At 38.6% G+C, this 20,026-nt stretch overlaps 2 protein-coding genes across 6 annotated transcripts; both read left to right on the forward strand.

The window, feature by feature from the left end:
* The first annotated feature begins 378 nt into the window (after positions 1-378).
* On the forward strand, positions 379-7,692 carry LOC148727838 (uncharacterized). Of its 5 annotated transcripts, none has more exons than XM_088724860.1 (6): positions 379-561; positions 1,362-1,459; positions 2,466-2,517; positions 3,506-3,596; positions 4,124-4,283; positions 7,596-7,692. In XM_088724860.1, the coding sequence occupies exons 1-5, from the start codon at positions 525-527 to the stop codon at positions 4,269-4,271; spliced, it is 426 nt and encodes a 141-aa protein (XP_088580986.1). In that variant the 5' UTR covers positions 379-524; the 3' UTR covers positions 4,272-4,283; positions 7,596-7,692. The 5 variants fall into 5 exon arrangements, with proteins under 5 accessions (XP_088580986.1, XP_088580987.1, XP_088580985.1 ...); XM_088724861.1 differs by lacking the exon at positions 7,596-7,692 and adding an exon at positions 6,839-6,971; XM_088724859.1 differs by lacking the exon at positions 7,596-7,692 and adding an exon at positions 4,720-5,907.
* LOC148727839 (E3 ubiquitin-protein ligase pellino homolog 1-like) lies at positions 6,787-13,017 on the forward strand (the record flags this gene model as incomplete). The annotated part of the gene is made up of 8 exons (XM_088724878.1): positions 6,787-7,014; positions 7,596-7,796; positions 8,064-8,246; positions 9,040-9,138; positions 9,947-10,045; positions 10,336-10,464; positions 11,241-11,356; positions 12,335-13,017. Coding segments are annotated over 8 exons (1,179 nt in total), but the record flags the coding sequence as incomplete, so codon positions are not given.
* Positions 13,018-20,026: the final 7,009 nt, after the last annotated feature.

Consider the following 20,026-nt stretch of genomic DNA (forward strand, 5'->3'; position numbering starts at 1 on the left):
AAACTTGTTCCCAGTGTTAGGAAAGCGACGCAAGTTATGCACCGACTAAAGAAACATCTACAATCTATTGTTCTTGTGGTGTGATGGTCATTGATCAGATGCCCTAGTGAAAGGAAAATTCCACCTAGGAATTCCCCTGATAAGTTTCCGACGCAACAGCAGGTGATTTGATACTTTGAAATATGACTTTGATAATAAAACAAACAAAAATTCTCTTTAAAGCCTTTTAAATGATGCACAATTATGATCATAAATCTTCAAATAGCACTTTATTTTTTCGACCTGCTTTCGGCTGCTTTCGGCTCCTTTTCGGCTACGAGAAGCTGCGAACCAATAAAATTCTGAAAGAGACTGGTAGCTAATGTGATAGGAATGCCTGTCGATAATAACATAACCTTGAGTTTTCCTCTTCTAGCCGACTGATATTTGTTCTGCTAACAAAAATATTAACATAGATTAAGCGTTAAGTGCTTCAGATGAACTAAGGGAAGGGTACGTAAGGCCAAGAAAGAAGAGGTTAACAGATGCAATCAGGGGAGGCCTGGAGTGAGTTCGTCTCAGGTATTTGTTTCATATTGTTTTGTGAAGTTCGCTGTTTACAATATTTTTCTAACGATACACAGTTCTGGCAACGCGAATGAAACAACTTTCAAGACCTCGCCTCAGAGCTAAATCACCTTTCCTGCTTTGAACCCCCAACAACTTTGTTTTAGACGCTACAAAACAGAGTATTAATTGGTAATTTGATGATATCAACCAAGTTGATAATGTTAAGTATTAATTGGTAATTTGGTTTTATTAACTAAGTTGATAATGTTAAGTGGCCACCATAAAGATTTTAAAAGGTGACGTTACGTGTGTTAACCCTTCGTCTGAGCGAAGAGTATTAATAGGCACCATGGCCAAACCGTTTTGTGTCAGCAGTGCTCTAGCTATTTCTGATTTGCAGCTAAGGAACTGCATGTTTTGCAGTCAGACCCTGGCATTAAATAGCTTCATCATATATGACAGACATCCTGCATACTGCTAGGACCAGCAATCCAGACAAGACACTATACGAGGGAGGCAAGAGGGTTTGTACTTGCTGTGCGATAAAGCCCAAAATTAATATGTCACGCATATTGAACTTTTCCCTTTTAAAATCTTAATGCATGAAATACCGTTTTTAGTACAAGTTAATGGTATCTAGACAGGGTTGGTGTTGAAAAATGCTCCTGAACATAGTTTAACTCCAAGTCCTGGCCACACAATTGTGTTGATCGATAGAAGACCCTCCCTAAGGATCAGATTTAAACCAGAGCACCATATGTGGATACTGAACTTTGTCTCATTTCTCATTTAAACATAATATACATCCACAGAACATCTGTTTGTTGGCACCGTTCTTGATGGTGTGGTTGTCTTGACCAAACAGGGTGATTCAATCTACTCATGTGGGAACCTCAAAGACCTAAATCAGGTAAAAATTGCTATATTTGGCCTGTATTTTTAAAATGCTTTATTCTTATATTACTATGGAGTTAATTCTCCTAATTGATGACAATTTGTTTCTTTCTAAGTCAATCCTGAGGATTTGGTATTGCATCAAAGCAGTATCCCCTACAAATTAGGTATTTTTCTTAGTTCTCACTGCTTCTCTGTACGAGTCCTTAACCCTTTGACTTCTAAGAGAAACTAGCATTGAATTTCTCCTTACAATATCAGCCCTGAATCATTCAATAAGGTCATCAGAATAAAGGAAATGATTACTAATCAAGGAGCTCTTGATTGGTAAACAAATTCTCCTTGTCAGCAGATTAGGAAATGTAAAGAGAACAGTTGGGAGAATTTGCATACTCTGGTATCAAGGTGTAAAGTGTTATTGCAATAGGATTTTAATTCTGATTATCTTTGGAAGTGAAAGGTTTGTGGATGTCTGCTGGCCAGTTAGCCCAATGGATAGTGCGCTGGACTGTTGTGCAGGAGGTCGAGGGTTTGAGCCCCGGCCGGACCAACACTCAAGGTCTTAAAATATTTGAGAAGCATTTGCTACCTTTCTATAACATCAAGAAATGGTTAGATATTCTAGTCGTCTTGGATAGGGATGAATAAATGGAGGTCCTGTCTCCTACAGGGCTAGGGGTAGGAGACATTAATTTCCCACACACAAGATTACTGTGTGATGCAGGTCCACATCAGCAAATAGCTGCCATAATTCAACCTGCTCAAACAGATAAAGGAGATAGAGATAGAAGTTTCCTCTTGATAATAAACATCAATATCTGATGGTGAACCTAACCCTTTTAATTCCAAGATCTTTGAGGAATTCTCCTTGCTGTCTTTCAAACAATTCTTATGATCTTAGCCTATGAGAATTTGGTATTGGATTAACTATTAATTCCCTTAATTAAGTAATATTTTTCTTTTTTTCTCATCACTTGTCAGCTTGATATTGTTTTGATGTGAGACTTTTGTGATTTTTGCAGAAATACTGTACCCAGTTTCTTGTTATCTTTACCACAACATCTGAAGAACAAGGTATGTTCTGTTTTTCTAATATGAAGAAAATAAAGGCTACCTACAGGATGTTTCCCTGATTCAGCTTAGGAGATTTAGTAGAATAGTGAAATGGGACCCCAAGGAAATAGGGAGCTGAAAGGGTTGGGAGAGAAATGGGAGTGGAGTGGGAGGGGTGTGGGAGGGGCGTGGGAGGGGTGTGGGAAAGGTATGACACAACTATAAGGTGAGATATAGCAGGGCAGGAAGTTGGAGAAACACTTTGTTTATCATAATCTGCAAAGTTTCTCGCTTAGCATTGGGGATGGCATGAAACTTCGACATGTTTATGCCGTAAATTCTTTAATTTTCAACGATCGCAATCAATAGTACAAACATGTCATGAAAACAGTTACAAAACGGTGAGAACTGAGAAAGAAAACAAACAAGAACAACAAATAAACAGAATGAATACCTAAAAGAAGCGTCAATTGAAATTTTGCATTTTGTGTGAACCAAAGTGACGAAAAGAAGAGTTTACAGTCCACAAGGGCTCATCGATAAAAACACGTGTGAGGAAGCTACAGCCGAAAAACATGTGACCAAACTCCAACTTATGTATGTCACGAAACTTAACGCAAACAAAAAAGGAAAAAACAAAGGAAAAAACATCACCGTCTAAATTTAACTGAACACTTAGAGGCCAGAGAGAAGTGAGAGATTCACAGTGAACCAAGTTATATCCAGGTGGCCCACTTTCACAGGGAATGTTTTGTAAATAATTTTAATCAGCCAAACTAGAATTTGAAATCACAGTTCTGAAGGTATGATGGAAGTCATAAACACCTGCAGAGAGGGGTATTTATATTTTCACAGAATCATCAAAACATAACTGCAATCAACTGCCTCGCAATGTTGTGGGGTGCGGTTTTAACCTGCCTTTGAGGTTTCAGGTTGTTTTTGGTAACTTTAAGCTCCCCTCTTTAAACAGAAATAAATCATGGTTGATCCTTCTTTCATTTTCCTACAGACTCTGCTGTTTGCCAAAAGGGATTTATTCTGCAAACAGCAAATGGTGATCCAGAGATTAAATACATTATCTACAGAAAGAATTTTTGTAGGTAATGTGAATTATCCTTGCTGAGTTGAGAGGAAGGAATATCTGTCAAATGCTTTGTATTTGTTCCTTTTTTTTTGGACCCATTCCCTGTGTCCGCGATATGTACTTTATATTTGGGGTGTTACACAGGTGTATCTAGACATAGAGGAAGATATTTGTAATATACTTTTATTACCAGCTTGGTGAGCTCTAAGTTTCCCAGACTGCGTGATTTCATTGAGTTACAATTTTACACCAACTCTACCATTTGTAGGCCATAATACCATGTGAAGGTCACAGCTTTCTCAGTCTAAGACTGTAAAGTGCTTCCATTGTTAAATAAAGTTATTTATTTTATTTATTTATGTATTTACCATTATAATGATTACAGACTGCAAATTTTCAGATAGCCAACTTGAAGTCATGTTCATTGATAAAATTTAACAATACCCCCAAATGTTTTTTTTTTTTTTTGGTGTGATTTGTTTTTGACTGATTCACCCCATTACTCGTGTTATTGATAGATGTTTTTCTGCTCTGTTACTTCAGTGTATATGCAACGTCACACTATAACAGATCTGGAATCATAGTGTGCAGTCTATCCTATGGTATCTTGATAGCTACATACTCATTTCCGTGCACAAGTGTGAAGGCGATAGAAATAGTGGAGAACACTTGTGAACAGCTGAGAAGGTGACACAAGAACTGGGTAATATTATCTCACTTTCACCATTTAATGTTAAAATGTGCATTAGGTCTTCAGAGTGAACAAGCAAGAAATATTTGGCAGAACCTGAATCTTAAAAGCAGGGGTTTCATTAAGGGCCGGGCACCGGCCAAATTGACAGGTTGTAAGGATGGTTTTGCCCACCTGGTTTAACAATCTGGGGGAAGGTTTATCTTTGTTATAAAGAAGTTTAGTTCAAAAAGTTTTGCCTGCCTGTGAAAACCAGTTACCCTCCTGAAAACATTAATAAAACCCCTGTAAAAGGTGAAGCAAACCTTTCCTAGGATCAATTTTACAAGTTTCATGGTCATCAGTATTGTCATTGTCATCAATGCCATCTTCATCATTCTCATTGTCATCATCATCATTATCAGACTGTGTGTTTAGAAGTCAATATTTAACTGTTTATTTCTTCAAGGTATCAACCTAACAGATGTTTTTCAGTCAATCCTGTCTTTTGCAGTCGCTTATTATTGTTGCAAGACATCAGCTACATTCTGTAAAAGGAAAATGAAAAATTCCTATCAGAAGCCTTTGAAAATAATTTTTTAAGGTATCAGTAGAAATCATAATCCCAATTCAAAGGTGACTTAAGTATTTCAAAAAGACCATTTGGTGGTTGAAAGCTCTCACTGTTAAAAAAAAAATAGTAAATCAACAATACCGGTAATTTGGAATACAAAATAGACACTTTCCACCAACCTGAGATATCAAATCAGTAAAATTCTAAAAAGTTGAAGAGGCCTCAAATATTCATAAATAATTCATGTTGAGCTCTGAACTGTGATGAACCAACTGGTCAAAAGAAATACAAAAACACAAATGACTGTCTGAGTAATTAAATTTCTCTCAATGGATCTCATTAACAGTGAACTGGACCATGTCATTCAGATTCTTTTAATCATCATGATGATAATTTTCTAATAATTCAGCTTTCCTTGTTGGCTGGCATGATGTCTTTGTAAAGCTCACACCTATAGTTTTTTTTTTATTTTCCTTTCATCAGTACTCTGGGTAACACAATTTTGTAGTAAAATAAAATCAAGCAAACACTCTCTGGCTGATAAGTTAAAATGTCTACCCTCATGATGTGCTTCTTGGATAGTGTACTGATCTGCAAGGTTCTAAGTACGGAGACCGGGTCACCAAAGGAGAAGCATGATTTAGCACCTGACCACACATGACCTGTGTGACTCATTTAGTGAAAACCTGTAGATTTTCTTGAAATGTAGTACACACAAAGGCAGATTTGAAGTTGTCCCTTTTGAATGTGACACGTGAATTTTTCAAAAATTGGTGTGTGAAAAGGAATCTGGTTCCCCCCTTGGCTAATAAAGATGGAAATATGAATCAAACACACCTGTACCTTCAGCTTTATAGCCTCATTTTCAGCTACTTCAAAATCAGGTGGTCCCAGCTCTTTGAAAAATAAAATATGAAAAAAAATATAATTTAAGAAACAAAAAGTTATTAGAGAGCTGTATGTAAATCTGTGTGGAGAAGGGGTAAAAGATGCTCCCTAATTTAGGCTGTGGGTATGTGCCTTCCTGCCGAGTACATTTTTAAAATTTTCCCAATAAATTAGTCAGAAAATATTTTCACAAAATATTGTGAGAAAAAATCCTTGCGTACCCGCACTCCCCATTCCAGTACTTCTCATAGGTCATGTTGACTTCTTCAATATCTTCTCTCCTGCAAACATATTACAACTGAGTGACTAACACAGTGCAAAGACTAAAATGTTTTATGCATGTAAATCTGAGGCACAGCTTTCTACAAAGCACATCCAGAGATCCTTATTATCCCATAAATCCGTTCGCATTTAATTTAGTCCGACTGATTCCTTGGCAATAGCATGGGGTGGGGTGAGTGGGGGATGGAGGTTGGCAGACTGGGAGGTTACGGTTCTTAACTAACATCAGAGAATATCTCTACCAACCGAGAGGCCCTATTTCCTCTGCTGTAATGGCCAGGTGGAAAATAGGCTCCCTGAAAAATGAAAAACTATTGAAAACCCGCCATATTCTTTGCAAATTAGGATTACTGTTTATCTTTAACCAGGCAGAAGTAAATTTTGTCACATGATGGTACATACTTGCAGAAGAAACTTAAAATTTAGTTACAGCCTTCGGACCTTTTCCTTTAAGACCTAGTCAGGTTTTTTAACAAAGATTTCCAAGGAGGATTCTACTCCTCCCACCAACTGTGCTCTTGTCTTCCACCTCTGATGCCATAACAGAGCAGATCATTATTCAACGAATCATCATGAATCCTTATCAAGCCTCGTGGCACATAGGGCCTTCACAGAGCTTTTCCACTCCTCTCAATTGGTTGCTGTGGTCCGCACCTCCTCCCACGACCTCCAACCTGCCTCTTGCCTTTCTTTAACAGTGGCTTCATCAGCCTGGAGGCGTCCTGCTGGCTTTGGCTCCCATGCTTCATTAATTCTCTCTTATGAGGTACTGCCACAGTTCCCCTTTGAAATAGTGAATTCACTCTGCTTCTGGTTTCTGTAATACTTCTTTTTTTTTTTACAGGAGAGGGTTATCACCCCTCTGCTCAACTCCCAACCTGGAGGGCCAGTGGGATCACTCTTTGTCTGGCCCCTACCCTTCGACCTGTTTGGCATGGGTGTCCCTGCCAGGAGTGCAAGACTCCAGCCAACATAGCTCTAGTGGTCACTGGGGAAAGCAAGCCACCCCACCTCGACAAGGTGGAGATCCCAATCTAGGCAGATTATTCAACAAATGTTTAACAATTATTGGACGAGGTTGAGCAAAATATTGTGATTTGTCCATGGCGAGTAGATGAATTATTTGCCGAAGCCGAAGGGCAAGGCAAATAATTGACATGTGTGTGTATTTTTGCATTGGCACTATGTAGAAATTCAAGAAAGTATGAAAGTTAAACTTACCAGTAACTACAAAGCAAAGTGACGTGTACGTGTATTTTGCATTGGCACTATGTATAAATTCAAGAAAGTATGAAAGTTAAACTTACCAGTAACTACAAAGCAAAGTGACTTGTAAGTGTATTTTGCATTGGCACTATGTATAAATTCAAGAAAGTATGAAAGTTAAACTTACCAGTAACTACAAAGCAAAGTGACGTGTACGTAGATGTCTACACAGTGTATTTTGCATTGACACTATCTGGGTCACTGTGAGAGATACCTGTTACCATTTGGAGACTTTTTGTGTAATATTAAGTTTTAGGGTTACAATGAGGATTATCATAGCTAGATGAACAGTATAGAATTCAGTTTTTACTGGACTTTTTTTTCTTTTTTTGCAGATTGGCCGTTCTGCTGATTCTAAAATAGACTTTGTGGTGACTGACACAGCTCCTGGAAATAAGCTTTCAGATTTGAACCCAGACACACACAAGAGCAATATCTCCAGATATGCTTGTCGCATTGTCGTCGATAGAGAACCACCTTATACTGCCAGGGTGTTTGCAGCTGGTTTTGATAAATCTAGTAATATATTTTTAGGAGTAAGTTCAAAACTTTACTTTTTCAAAATAAAAATATACATCTCAATAAATTTTTTAAAAAAAATACTTGATTCTTGTTATACTCATTTTTATTAAAGCAGAAATTGGCATTTTTTAAACTTTACTCTATTTTGCAATGCTTTAGTCCTACAAGTTCAAGTCATTTTTATTCTGCTGGAGTTTGAATGCAGTGTTTGTAAGGCATTAATGCAGAAGAACATCTTTTTTTTTTGTCAAAGTAGAATACATCGTGATTTTGCTCAACAGGAAAAAGCCCCCAAGTGGCAAAATGACGAGAATTTGATGGATGGTCTGACCACCAATGGCATTCGTCTAATGAATGCCAAGGGTGGTCCTTCTTGTCAGCCCACAATATGGTGTGAAATATCAGTATGTGGGAATGTATATGGACTTCGTAGAACACGGTCGACCACTGAGAAAGGGAAGACTGTAAGTTCCAGTAGTTTACAGTACTAACTGATAGATAGACCTCTGTTTATTGTTATGTTGCCATCAGTTTCAACCAGTCACTGCCAAAAGGTTAAAGGACTGAGTAATGATGCTACCTTAGTAGGTTATATAGCACCTGGCAGGAAATCATTGCAGGGATGGCGCAGTGGTGAGAGTACTCGCCTCCTACCACTGTGGCTCGGGTTCGATTCCCGAACCCGGTGTCACATGTCGGTTGAGTTTGTTGTTGGTTCTCGTCCTTGCTCGGAGGGTTTTTCTCCAGGTCCTCCGGTTTTCCTCTCTCTTCAAAACCAACATTCCAAATTCCAATTCGATCTGGAAACAGTGGACAAGAAGAGCCACCCAGTGGATGTCCATTGCTAAATTACTTATTATTATTATTTATTATTTATTATTGCTATGATCACAATGTGTCAATAATATCAATAGCACCAATAACCCTTTTCACCCTTCAAACATGTAAATGGCCATCTGACCTCTAAGAGTAAATAACCTCTAATATCTCCCCTGAATCATGAGAAAATAAAAGAAATGATTACCAACTAAAGAAGCTCTTGATTGTTAAACAAATTTTCCTGATTAGCACTTTCAGAAATGAGTGGAGAACAGTATGGAGAATATGCATACTGATGTTAGGGTGTAAAGGAGGAAGGTTTTGATTGTTAAACAAATTCTCCTTGTCAGCACCCTAGGAAATGTATAGAAAACAGTATGGAGAATATGCATACTGATGTTAGGGTGTAGAGGGTTAATAACACTTATTCTTGTTTAGGTTGAAGATGAGTCCAATGATTTACTTGATGGGTCATTGATTGATCTCTGTGGAGCTGTGTTACTATGGAGATCAGCTGAAGCTATAAAGGAAATGCCTGTATGTTTCTCTGTCTTTTGCTTCACAAAATTATTCTTCACCATCAACCTTTAATTCAATTTTTCCATTATGACTTCATTTAGGGAACACTTTCTAAACTGGAAAAAAAAGTTGTCTTAATAGAGACATAGACACCCTTTAATCAAGATAATAAATAATTTGTTTCTAGGAGCTGACCAAATTTTCGGTTCTGTCCTCGTGTACCGGTTCACGAGAGCCGATACAAAAGACCGAACAATACACAACAGCTAATCAATGACTCCTAAACAAAGAAAGAACAATGGTAATTCCCTTGTGAACCGGTACACCAGGACAGAACCAAATTTTCTGTCTCCTGGAGGTGTTCCCTTAATGGGGTTGTTCCATCACTTTGGTATCACAGTGATTGTATAATTTGCCTTTTGACATTTTTAACCCTTCATAATTTAATTGATTGAGAGCCTTCAATAAATGCAAGTTTAACTTTATTTAGTGATGAATTAAGGACATGATGATTACTTCCATGTATTTCACATCAGAAAAGTTTTTTGATAAAGATATCTGTAATGCCACAAAGGGTGCAAGATAAATCCATTGCATTTAAATTTTAAATTTATATACAAAAATAGATTTCTTCTAATTTATAATTATTGTAGGACCATTGTATTTTAGAACAGATTTTCAGAATGGTTTCCACTCAATAGATGTAATTATTATTGGTATAATATTTATTTTGGAAGGAAGTGACATGATTTAATAAGCTGGAATTTAGATATGGCAGAACTAAACAACTGAGACTTAACTGTAATTTTTCCATTCAAACCTGTAGACCTTGGAAACAATTGACAAAATGAGGGAGTGCCTAAATGCTTCTCGCCCTCAGTGTCCTGTGGGTCTCACAACGTTAAGATTTCCAAGTCAATCAGAGGTAAGACTGAGGTTGTTCCTTTGCTGTTTTTTATTGAATCTTTGTTGCAGCAGTATTATTTATTTTTAGTGATGCATGTTTATTTGGGGAGGGAGGGAGGGAAGTGATATGCAAAACTCACCCCAATCCTTAGGGGAAGTACCTGTCATGTCAGTACCAAAGAGAATGTATGGAGAACAGAGTGGAAAACATCCATACTGATGTACATTTGTATGGATAGGAAGGATTAATGTAATATCATTGACACCCTTCTCCCTTTTAATTTTCCTGTAATATTTCTTTGTTTTCAGCCCTCTAGCAATGTGACCAATGCACAGCCATATGTTTACCTCAAGTGTGGTCATGTACATGGTGTTCATTCATGGAATTCACCTGAGAGAAATGTTGCAGACAAAAGAACTTGTCCAGTTTGTTTACAGGTAATAAAACCTGGCATAAGAAACATTTTGACAAGAAGAGGAGATTAAGAAAAAAACTTTTTCTACAATCTCAAATGAATTTTATATTTTATAGAATTATGAGAAAATTTTCTACAAGGATTCTTAAGGAAAAATTTAGACAGTTTAATGCAGTTTAATCCTTTACTCTCTTGAGTGACCAAGAGAGAATTTCTCATTACGGTGTCAAAGCATTATCAAGCAGACATGTTGTGAGAATAAAGAAAAAATATCAGTTCAAAGGAGGTTATTAATTGATCCAAAACCAATTTCTTCAAACTAATATTATAAGAATTTATATGGCAGATGGTAAGGAGAACTGATTAGGAGATCTTGGGAATCAAAGGGTTTATTGCCAGAAACATAGTGGGCTCTTCAATTTGGTCAGGGCAAGCTCCTGTGGAACATCTCAGCTATTTTGCAGTGGATCTCAGGGTTTAAGGGTAGTTTAGTGACAGTCATTTCACTCCTGAGTACTTAGTATATAGTGGGTGTTACAAGGATTCCCCTACCCCACCCACAGGCTCACTATTCCCATCCACTGATTTAGTCATTGTCAACGGGTGCCTGGAAATTACTGCCTCTTGGGTGGGTGGAAGGGTTATGACAACCTGTAGTGGGGAGAGGAGGGGGCGTAGAAAATATTCCATCAGCATGCTGGCTGGCCACTGTGGAAAATATTTGACACCAAAGGCATCCATCTTACTTTTAAGGTAGCTAGTGTCAAGCAACATCCACAATTTCCATTGCTTCACCAGGTCAGCAGGTATGTGCCACTGAGTATTGGAAAAGAACCTGCATTCAATCAGGGAGAGCCTGCTGCTACACATGCTTTTGTACCTTGTGGACATGTTTGCTCGGAGGAAACAGTAAGGTGAGGTTCCCTGCTGCTCCAGAATGAGATACCCTAGCAACTGAAGAACAGTTGCATCTGAAAGAGTTCAATTTGTCTTTCTCTGGTTAGAGTTCCTCCCTAAGACCTTTTGTAAGCTATTTGAACCAAAAAAATGGTTTATAATATGTAAAGTAACCTGTAACCTGTAAAGTCACACTATGTAACAGTAAAACTTTACCAATATTTTATCAGTTTGATAGTGAAGTTTAACAGAGTTCCAATCCTATACGAGACAATTTGTCAGCCAAAATACTAACTTAACCCTTGTATTCCACCGAGTGAACAAAGGAATTTCCCCTAACAATAACAGTACATTCTAAAGCAGAGAAGAGCTAGGTGAGAAGAAAGAAAAATATTGATAAGGGGAATTTTGTTTGATTGAATACCAAATTCTCAGAGCTGAAATTGTGAGAAATTTAGAACAGACAGTTTAGAGAATTGATATTTTGATCTTGGAGTACGTAAAAAGGTCAACAGATGCTTATGAAGAATAGAATAGATAGAATAGATAATAATCTTTAGACAGGGGCGTTTTCACAGAAGTGGTTTTCAGAACGGCCATGTAACTACCCACCCAACCCACCCCTGGGAGGACATCCATCACACAGTAATCTCGTGCGTGGGAAATTAACGTCTCCTACCCCAACCCTGCAGGAGACGGGACCTCCATTTATTCGTCCCTATCCGAGAAGACTAGAATATCTAACCATTTCTTGATGTTAAAGAAAGGAAGCATATTCTTCTCAGTTAATTTTAAGACCCTGAGTGTTGGTCCGGCCGGTATTGAACTCTCGACCTCCCGCACAGCAGTCCGGCGCTCTCCCAATTGAGCTAACCAGGCGGCGGAATGAACTGTTAATGAACTGTTAACTTCTCACAGATAACATCAACGTGTCTCGTTCATGAGGGAGAATCGATAATAAAGTGGTGTTTTTTTTTTTTATCCTTTTGATGCAGGTTTTGGCAACAACTTCCCATTCCTCATGGCTGTGATGCTTTTCAGGCCATATGCCCATTCTGTGCTCAGCCGCTGGAAAGTGAAGACGGCTTTGTCAAGTTGATCTTCTCGACCGACGAATAACATTGTAAATAAAAGATCTATAAAAAAGTATAACAATAAATGGTGTACAGCCTCACTGCAGCAATTGGCTTTTAATGACAGTAGCCGGCCTGAGTTGATAACTGATTAACTTATTTATAAAAAAAGCTGAACGTGTATTATTGTAATTGTTATTATTATTGAAACTTGTTAGATGTCTCTTTTCTGTTTACACTCTGCTAATATTTTCGAAGAAGTCGTATTTTAAAGCCACTAATTAGATGTGTAATTAAAGTCGTATACCTCTTTGCAATAAAATGTGGTCTGAGGTGAAGATAGTTCATGTTGATTTTCTTCTCAGCCAGTGCCTGTGAAATTGTTCATTGCTCTAACAGCTACTAAGACAGAAGTTAAACGTCTGATAATGTAAGAAGGTTGAAAACGAGTCAGAGGTGGCCTGCAGGCTGTTAGAATCAAGTTGTCAAACAATTACAAAAGCTTGTAATTCACGGTGTATAGAGAAAGTGAAAAGCCTAACTTACTTGCAATTAACTTAACTTTGAGGTAAAAAGGTCTTAAATTTTTCCTTTTCAAACGTTCACATTTTTGTTTTCAATCTTCGTTTGTGTGAATTTTGTGCGAGTAACGAGCCAACTGACTGAGCGACGGACTGACTGACTGACTGACCGAACGACTCTGACTGACTGAGCGACATTTGCTCCGGCTAACGCTCCAAACGTCACCTCTGAAACTCCTTGTGGTGGCCAATTTACATTATCAACTCAGTTGATAAAACCAAAACTACCTTGAATGACCGACTGACTGACCGGTTTGTAGCACATGTAGTCAACTCCAGGAAATTGAGCGACTATCTTCGCTGAAGAAGAAGATCGTTCCGCAAGACAAGATCAGTGTAAATGGAAAAACCTGCTTGGATCCACTAACTTAATCACTTGTCGTGACAAATGTGCAAAGGATGTCTTCTAGACCATTCGATTAATTTTGTACTTCTCTGGCACATTTTGAAAACATTTTAACTTAAAGCTTTAGCAATAATCGCAAAGTAATTTCAAGTTATCAAGTGTAACTAAATGTTAGAATTTTGATTTGGGATTATCTCTCATTCCCCCCCATGAGGCCAAGCTAAAAATATTCTTTAATTTTTTCCATTCAGAATGGGGTAGCAAAACTTCACAAAGCATGATAGGCGATTCAACTTCTCAAACATGTTCCTGGGCTGCAAAATCGAACAAGTTTTCGTCACTTTCTAAAACGATCAACCACAGTGACGTATTTGAAAAAAAGACGAAAAAAGGGTGTTTACAAAATGTCATGTGAGAGAAGGGATCGCATAATAGCGGCAGAGGTCGTGGATAGCGATTTAAATGTGCTCTGAATTTTTGAGTGTTTTTCAATGTAATGATCTATGGGCAGTTGACGCGCTTTAGAAGTAACGAGTTGCAATTGTGCGAGGTCGTGTTGTGCGCTGAAGCAAAGTCGTCAAAATCGTGCTTTGTTACTCTCAGTGATTCGTACTCGAACTCTGGGCAGTGTCTGGGTGTTCTTCTCCAGACAGTGTAGTTTGGATGGCAAATGCACACTGTATTGACTGAAACGCTGAGGCAAAGTCGCCCAAGAAAGTGTGTGTTAAACCAAGTCATTCGTAACTCCTCGCTGTGTCTAGGTGTTCTTCTCCAAACAGTTTCACTCGGATGTCAAGTCCACGCTGTTTGGACTGAAGCGCTGAAGCAAAGTCGCCCAACTCGTGCTGTGTTACTCCGAGTGATTGGTAACTCCTCGATATGTCTGGATGTTCTTCTCCAAACAATTTAACTTGGATGTCAAGTCCGCGCTGTGTTGACTGAAGCGCTGACGCAAAGTCGCCAAGCTTGTACTGTGTTATTCCTAGTGAATGATAACTCCTCGCTGTGTCTGGGTGTTCTACTCCAAACAGCTTAACTTGGATGTCGAGTCCGCGTTGTTTCGAGTGAAGCGCCGAAGCAAAGTCGCCCAACTCGTGCTGTTTTGCTCCGAGTGATTGGTAACTCCTCAATGTGTCTGGGTGTTCTTCTCCAAAAAGTTTAACTCGGATGTCAAGTCTGCGCTGTGTTGACTGAAGCGCTGAAGCAAAGTCGCCCAACTCGTGCTGTGTTGCTGCGAGTGATTCGTAACTGCTCGCTGTGTCTAGGTGTTCTTCTCCAAACAGTTTAACTCGGATGTCAAGTCCGCGCTGTTTGGACTGAAGCCCTGAAGCAAATTCGCCCAACTCGTGCTGTGTTACTCCGAGTGATTTGTAACCCCTCGTTGTGTCAGGGTGTTCTTCTCCAAACAGTTTAACTTGCATTCCTAGTGCACGATTATAAAATATCTGGGCCTAAAAATATTTTTTATGTTTGAAAAGCTTCCCGTCATGGTCGAAGTAACTCCTTAGAAGCTCTTCTTGATGCTCGTGTAACCCTAAATTCTCATCAAATTTCGGGTGAGTCTGATTCTACGTTTCCATACTGATTCCGTAATGGCCATTTCATGATAGCTGATGCTTACAGCAGACAATTTAATTGCTTCTTGATGATAAATTAACACACTCTGGAGTGTATCACAGACATTGCATTGAAATTTCCAAAGGCCGAGTGATCTCTGTAATATCGGTTTCTGTAGTTCTCTCGCTATTTGGATCACAGCATTGCTCATTGAGTTCTCGGTATATTTATCAAAAATATGATTTGTTGCTGAGCCAACAACACAAATAATTTCTAACCTGAGCGGATGAGTATGTGGCTTTCGTTCAGTTTTTTATTTCTTGTTCGAGAATGTTGACTTCTTTGTTTTCCATTGAAGGAATAATAAAATGACTCATGTCTACAAATGCTCCACATTCTTGTAAAGCCTTCTTATAAAACTCAGACGCAACTGAATATTGTTTTTTGAAACGATGACAAATAGCAAGAACCTGAAATGCAGTTACTCGGAGAATTCTCGGTTCAGCATCGCCACAGTAACGAAAGAGCTTCTTCTAAGCTTCGTATTCCATCCTCTGTTTTTCTAGAAGCCACTTGACAGACGCCTCTGTAACAAATGAGTTTTCCTCTATGTTCTGCCGAGAAAGAACATGACGCTTGCTCGTCCCCGGCTTCGGAAAGCAGCTTCATTGTTCTTCCTTCTGTGCCCCGATACATTTCACCAAAAGCCAGCGAAACCATTAACTGTTTGTGAAAATTGCCTTTTCCAAGCTTCATCGCCGCATGGATTGCTGATTCGTAAATTTTGTCAACGACTTCTCCTTCGCACCAGAAAAGGGAATCTAAGAATATCTCTGCTTTTATCAAAACATCAAAAACAGCGTCACATGTCTTAGGATCTGAAAAACTTTCTGTTAGACTCTGAACGATATTTTGCTTCTCTTCATAGAACTCAACAAATGCTGGCATTGAATGTCCTGTCAAGAACTGTTCGTTCAACTTCTCAAAAAGAGAAACGTAAAATGCATAAAAGCGCGCTTTTGAACTCAGCACTGTTTCATTTCATCTTCTCCTCTTTCTCTAACAAAGGACTGAAGCAGTTTATGCATCGAAAATGAATCAGGTTTGGAACCAGAGTCGAGAAGCGATTTCCTCCGAAGCCTATGCAACATCTTTTTGGCCTCAAGGTTTGTTTTAATACCCATGACAGCTGCAGCTACCGAGAGGTTAAAATCCTCTGATATAATACTTAGAGACACAAGCGCCTCTTTCTCCTGTACTGAAAGTCTTACAAAAGACGATTTGAATAAAAATTTTAGTCTCAGACTATTAGGATAGTCTGGATTGTCCAACAGATCCACAATGTTTTTTTCTACAGATTATTTCCACTCCTCTAGAAACTGACTCGGTTGAGTGTTGTCTTCAGAAATGGTGGAACACAACAACTTAATGGCCAAAGGTACATGCCCGCAGATTTTCACAATTTCTTCACGATCAGATGTGGTAATAGCGTTTGAAAGTAACTCACCCACTAACAATTGAGAGAAGGACTCATCTAATGACCCTATTCTCACTGCATGGTGGCCTTCAAAATGCACGTTCATAAATTCAAGTGATTCCCTAGTGGTAATAACAATAGTTACCTTCGTGGTTCGACTCAGAATGTCTTGAAGAAACTTTATAACATTTTTCTTCACGTTGGGTGCTGCACTTTTAAGTAAGTCATCAGCATTGTCAAGAATCATCACAAACTCGTCCGAAATCTCAGTAAAAATTTTGAAAAGATCTTCGTCCATCGGTAGCTGCTGAGGTAGTTCATCTTTTATAGTTCTACTGAAAAAGCTAAAAAGCTTGGATATTAGATCAGTTTATGAGTTTAGCCCTCATAAGGAGAAGAAGTAGCTATAGACGGGAGATTCTTTATCCTGGAGTTTTTGTCCCACAGCAGTTGCCACAGAGGTTTTTCCAAAACCAGGTGAGCCCCATATCGACAAGATTCGAGTGGATGTGGAACTTAGGTGACCGATAATGTCTTCACACTCTCTTTGGCGGCCAGTGAAGTGTGGAACCATCGGAGGAAGACATGATGGCGGAGGCAATACCGTTGAATCTTTAAAATGGCAAAGAACAATGACAATCATAATGAGTATTCTGTTTAATAATAAAGGACTGTAAATCAAATGCCAATTGCATTGAGTTTAATCTGAATTTGTCAACATGATAGATCAAATGCATGTATAATGATCTTTTTCGCGACAACCGAAGCGACAGCTGTTTGCGAATTGCTCGTTGAGAATCAGTGCGTGTGAAACAAGGTTATTAAATAATTATTATTCATACTGAAAATGGCGGATTCCATAGTCGACCTATTGGCCTATTTGAGGGAGCAGTTCTCGAACGGTCACGTTACTTATTTGAATCTCGAAACGCACTAAGAGGCGAGTTCTGTCTGTATCTTTAGGCTGGGGAGATAGAAATAGAGTGTTTAATATACCAAACTTTCTTGAAATTTCCCATATAGCTAAAGAGAAGCTGTAATTTTTTACCTTTCTGGTCTTGAGTAATTTCTAGTTTTAAGTCATCAATCTTTCGCTCCAACAAAGCAATGTCTTCCCTACTTGCTCTACCGTCAACTTTTTCCTTCACTGCTATTAATTCGTTGATACTCTCGCCTTTGAGAAATTCGTTTAGCACTCGAAGCTCCTGACTGATACCTTGCTCCAAACTGCGAACCTCTTTCGTGGGAAAGTCGGACTCTGTCAAACCACCAATGGCATCAGTTGGGTCAGTTTTGACACCAAGAACTTTGAATGCTTCTTTAGCCAGATACATATATTGATCAAAAGTTGGTTTATCAATCTCTGACTTTTCTGAGTGACAAAGCGAATTTCTTAATAATCGAAGCTGATCAATCGCGAGTGCAAACGTATCTTTCTGGTCTCCACTTGGACTCACTACAGATGCGTGAGTGTTACCATGAGGTATTTCACGGTGCTTCAAGTACCCAGTTTATTGTTATCTTTACTACAACATCTGAAAAACAAGGTAGGTTCTGTTTGTCTAATTTGAAGAAAATTAGGTTGGTTACAAGAAATTTCCTAGTTTCAAATTATAAGATTTAGTGGAATAGTGAAATGAATGGGATCTCAAGGAAATAGGGAGCTAAAAGGGTTGGAAGAGAAATGGGAGGGGTGTACGAGGGGTGTGGGAGGGGTGTGGGAGGGGTATGGAATAGACATGAGAAGAGGATAAGGTGAGAGATTCTAGGGCAGGAAGTAGGAGAAACACTTTGTTTATCATTAATCTGCAAAGTTTCCCACTTAAGGGCTAGAGAGAATTGATAAATTATAAGCCAATTTATATCCAGGTGGTCAACTTTCATCGGGAATGTTTTGTAAATAACTTAATCAGCCAAATTGGAATTTTAAATTACAGTTCTGAAGGCATGGTGGGAGTCATAAACACCTGTGCAGAGGGGTACAGCTATATTTATGTTTTTACAGAATCATCAAAACATTATAATAAAAGTTGGCTGTAAAGCAATGTCTCAAAGTGCTTTGAACAGAAATAAATGTTTTTCTAGGATCCTCCACCCTTCTTTCATTTTCCCACAGACTCTGCTGCATGCCAATTAACAATTGGTTCATGCTTTAGCGTGCACTATTGAGTTATGGAGCACGCGGGAAGTTTGGTGAGCACGAAAGAAGTGTAAGAGTCGCCCGAGGCAATAGCCAAGGGTAACTCTAGCTTCTTGAGTACTCTCCAAACTTCCCACTTGCTCCATAACTCGATAGTGCACAGCTGAAAGCATGAACCAACTGTTTTAGAACATAGCCGGTCGAATTGGGCATCAAATCCAGCGCGAAAAACGGACAACAATATCAATTGAAGCGAATCGTGATGGCGCTGATGCCGAGTCTCCTTTTCCGTTGTTTTTCTCCTTTCCTGCCTCATTTAAGAACTCTAGCCCAAGGGAAAAGGTCGAAAAATTGTCTTCTTTTTGGGACTAGTAGGCCGAGTCTCTGTTTTGTATCCATTATTGTCGCGAAATATATTATTTTTCCCCACCCTAACAATGGCCACTTGCATGAAAAAAAAAATTTCTGGCGAAGCGATTTGCTCACGCTATCAGCGTGCACTATCAGAATTTTGAGCACGCTTACGTTTACTGAACTTGATTGCGCGGCTCTGCTAGCTATGTTCTAAAAGGAATTTATTCTGCAAACTTTAAATGGTAACCAAGAGATTAAATACATTATCTACAGAAAGAATTTTTGTAGGTAATGTAATTTTCTTTGCTGAGTTGAGAGGGAAGAAAATTTGTCAACATACACTTTGTATTGGCCAGGGTTTTTTTTTTTTTTGACTCATTCCCTGTATCCACAATCTTTACTTTATTAAAATCTTGGTATTCATAACAAAAACTTCATAAGAAAAGATGTGAGCTAAGGTCTTTTAACTCCCAAGATCGCACAAGCAATTCTGCTTACTGTCTGCCATACAATCCTTATGATGTTAGTTTGGAGAATTTGATATTCGATCAACTAATAACTCCTATATTGTGAGGATCAAATCTATCTTCTAAACTCATGAGAGTTACAAGGTTCCTAAAAGAGTATTTAAAAATTCAGTTTTCTGTTTATCAAATAATGTGAACTTCTTATTGATATGCTTGACCAGGCCTTTTCCATTGCTGAACTGCAATCCACAATATTTAGTTCACATTATCATAACCCACAGACTCACCATATTTGGGGTGTTACACAGATATATAGACATAGAGGAAGATATTTGTAACATACTTGTATAACCAGCTTGGTGAGCTCTAAGCTTCCCGGACTCTGTTCGTGATTTCAATAAGTTACAATTTTACAACAACTCTACCGTTTGCAGGCCATTATACTATTATATTATTGTTTTCAAATTTTCAGATAGTCAACTTGAAATCATTTTGATAAGTACAATTTAACAATACCCCCAAATGCAGTAAATGGTTTGAACCCGGGGGTAACATGTGAAGGTGTAGTGTGATCGTCCGGGTGAGTGTAGTCCTGAGAAGGACTGTTGTCGGTGGCAGTGACTGACGTTTCGACAACCTGTGCGGAAGTCATCATCAGAGTCAAGTGAGTGATTGTTGTCAGTAGAATGTTC

Source organism: Stylophora pistillata, chromosome 6 (genome assembly GCF_964205215.1).
Source record: "Stylophora pistillata chromosome 6, jaStyPist1.2, whole genome shotgun sequence".
In the NCBI taxonomy this organism is placed as follows: domain Eukaryota; kingdom Metazoa; phylum Cnidaria; class Anthozoa; order Scleractinia; family Pocilloporidae; genus Stylophora; species Stylophora pistillata.

Coding starts and splice junctions, on each gene's coding strand:
- LOC148727838 (XM_088724857.1), top strand. CDS start 525: ATGCAATCAGGGGAGGCCTGGAGTGAGTTCGTCTCAG. Junction 1,460..2,465: donor ACCTCAAAGACCTAAATCAG/GTAAAAATTGCT, acceptor TGATTTTTGCAG/AAATACTGTACCCAGTTTCT. Junction 4,268..4,719: donor ACTTGTGAACAGCTGAGAAG/GTGACACAAGAA, acceptor TATTTCTTCAAG/GTATCAACCTAACAGATGTT.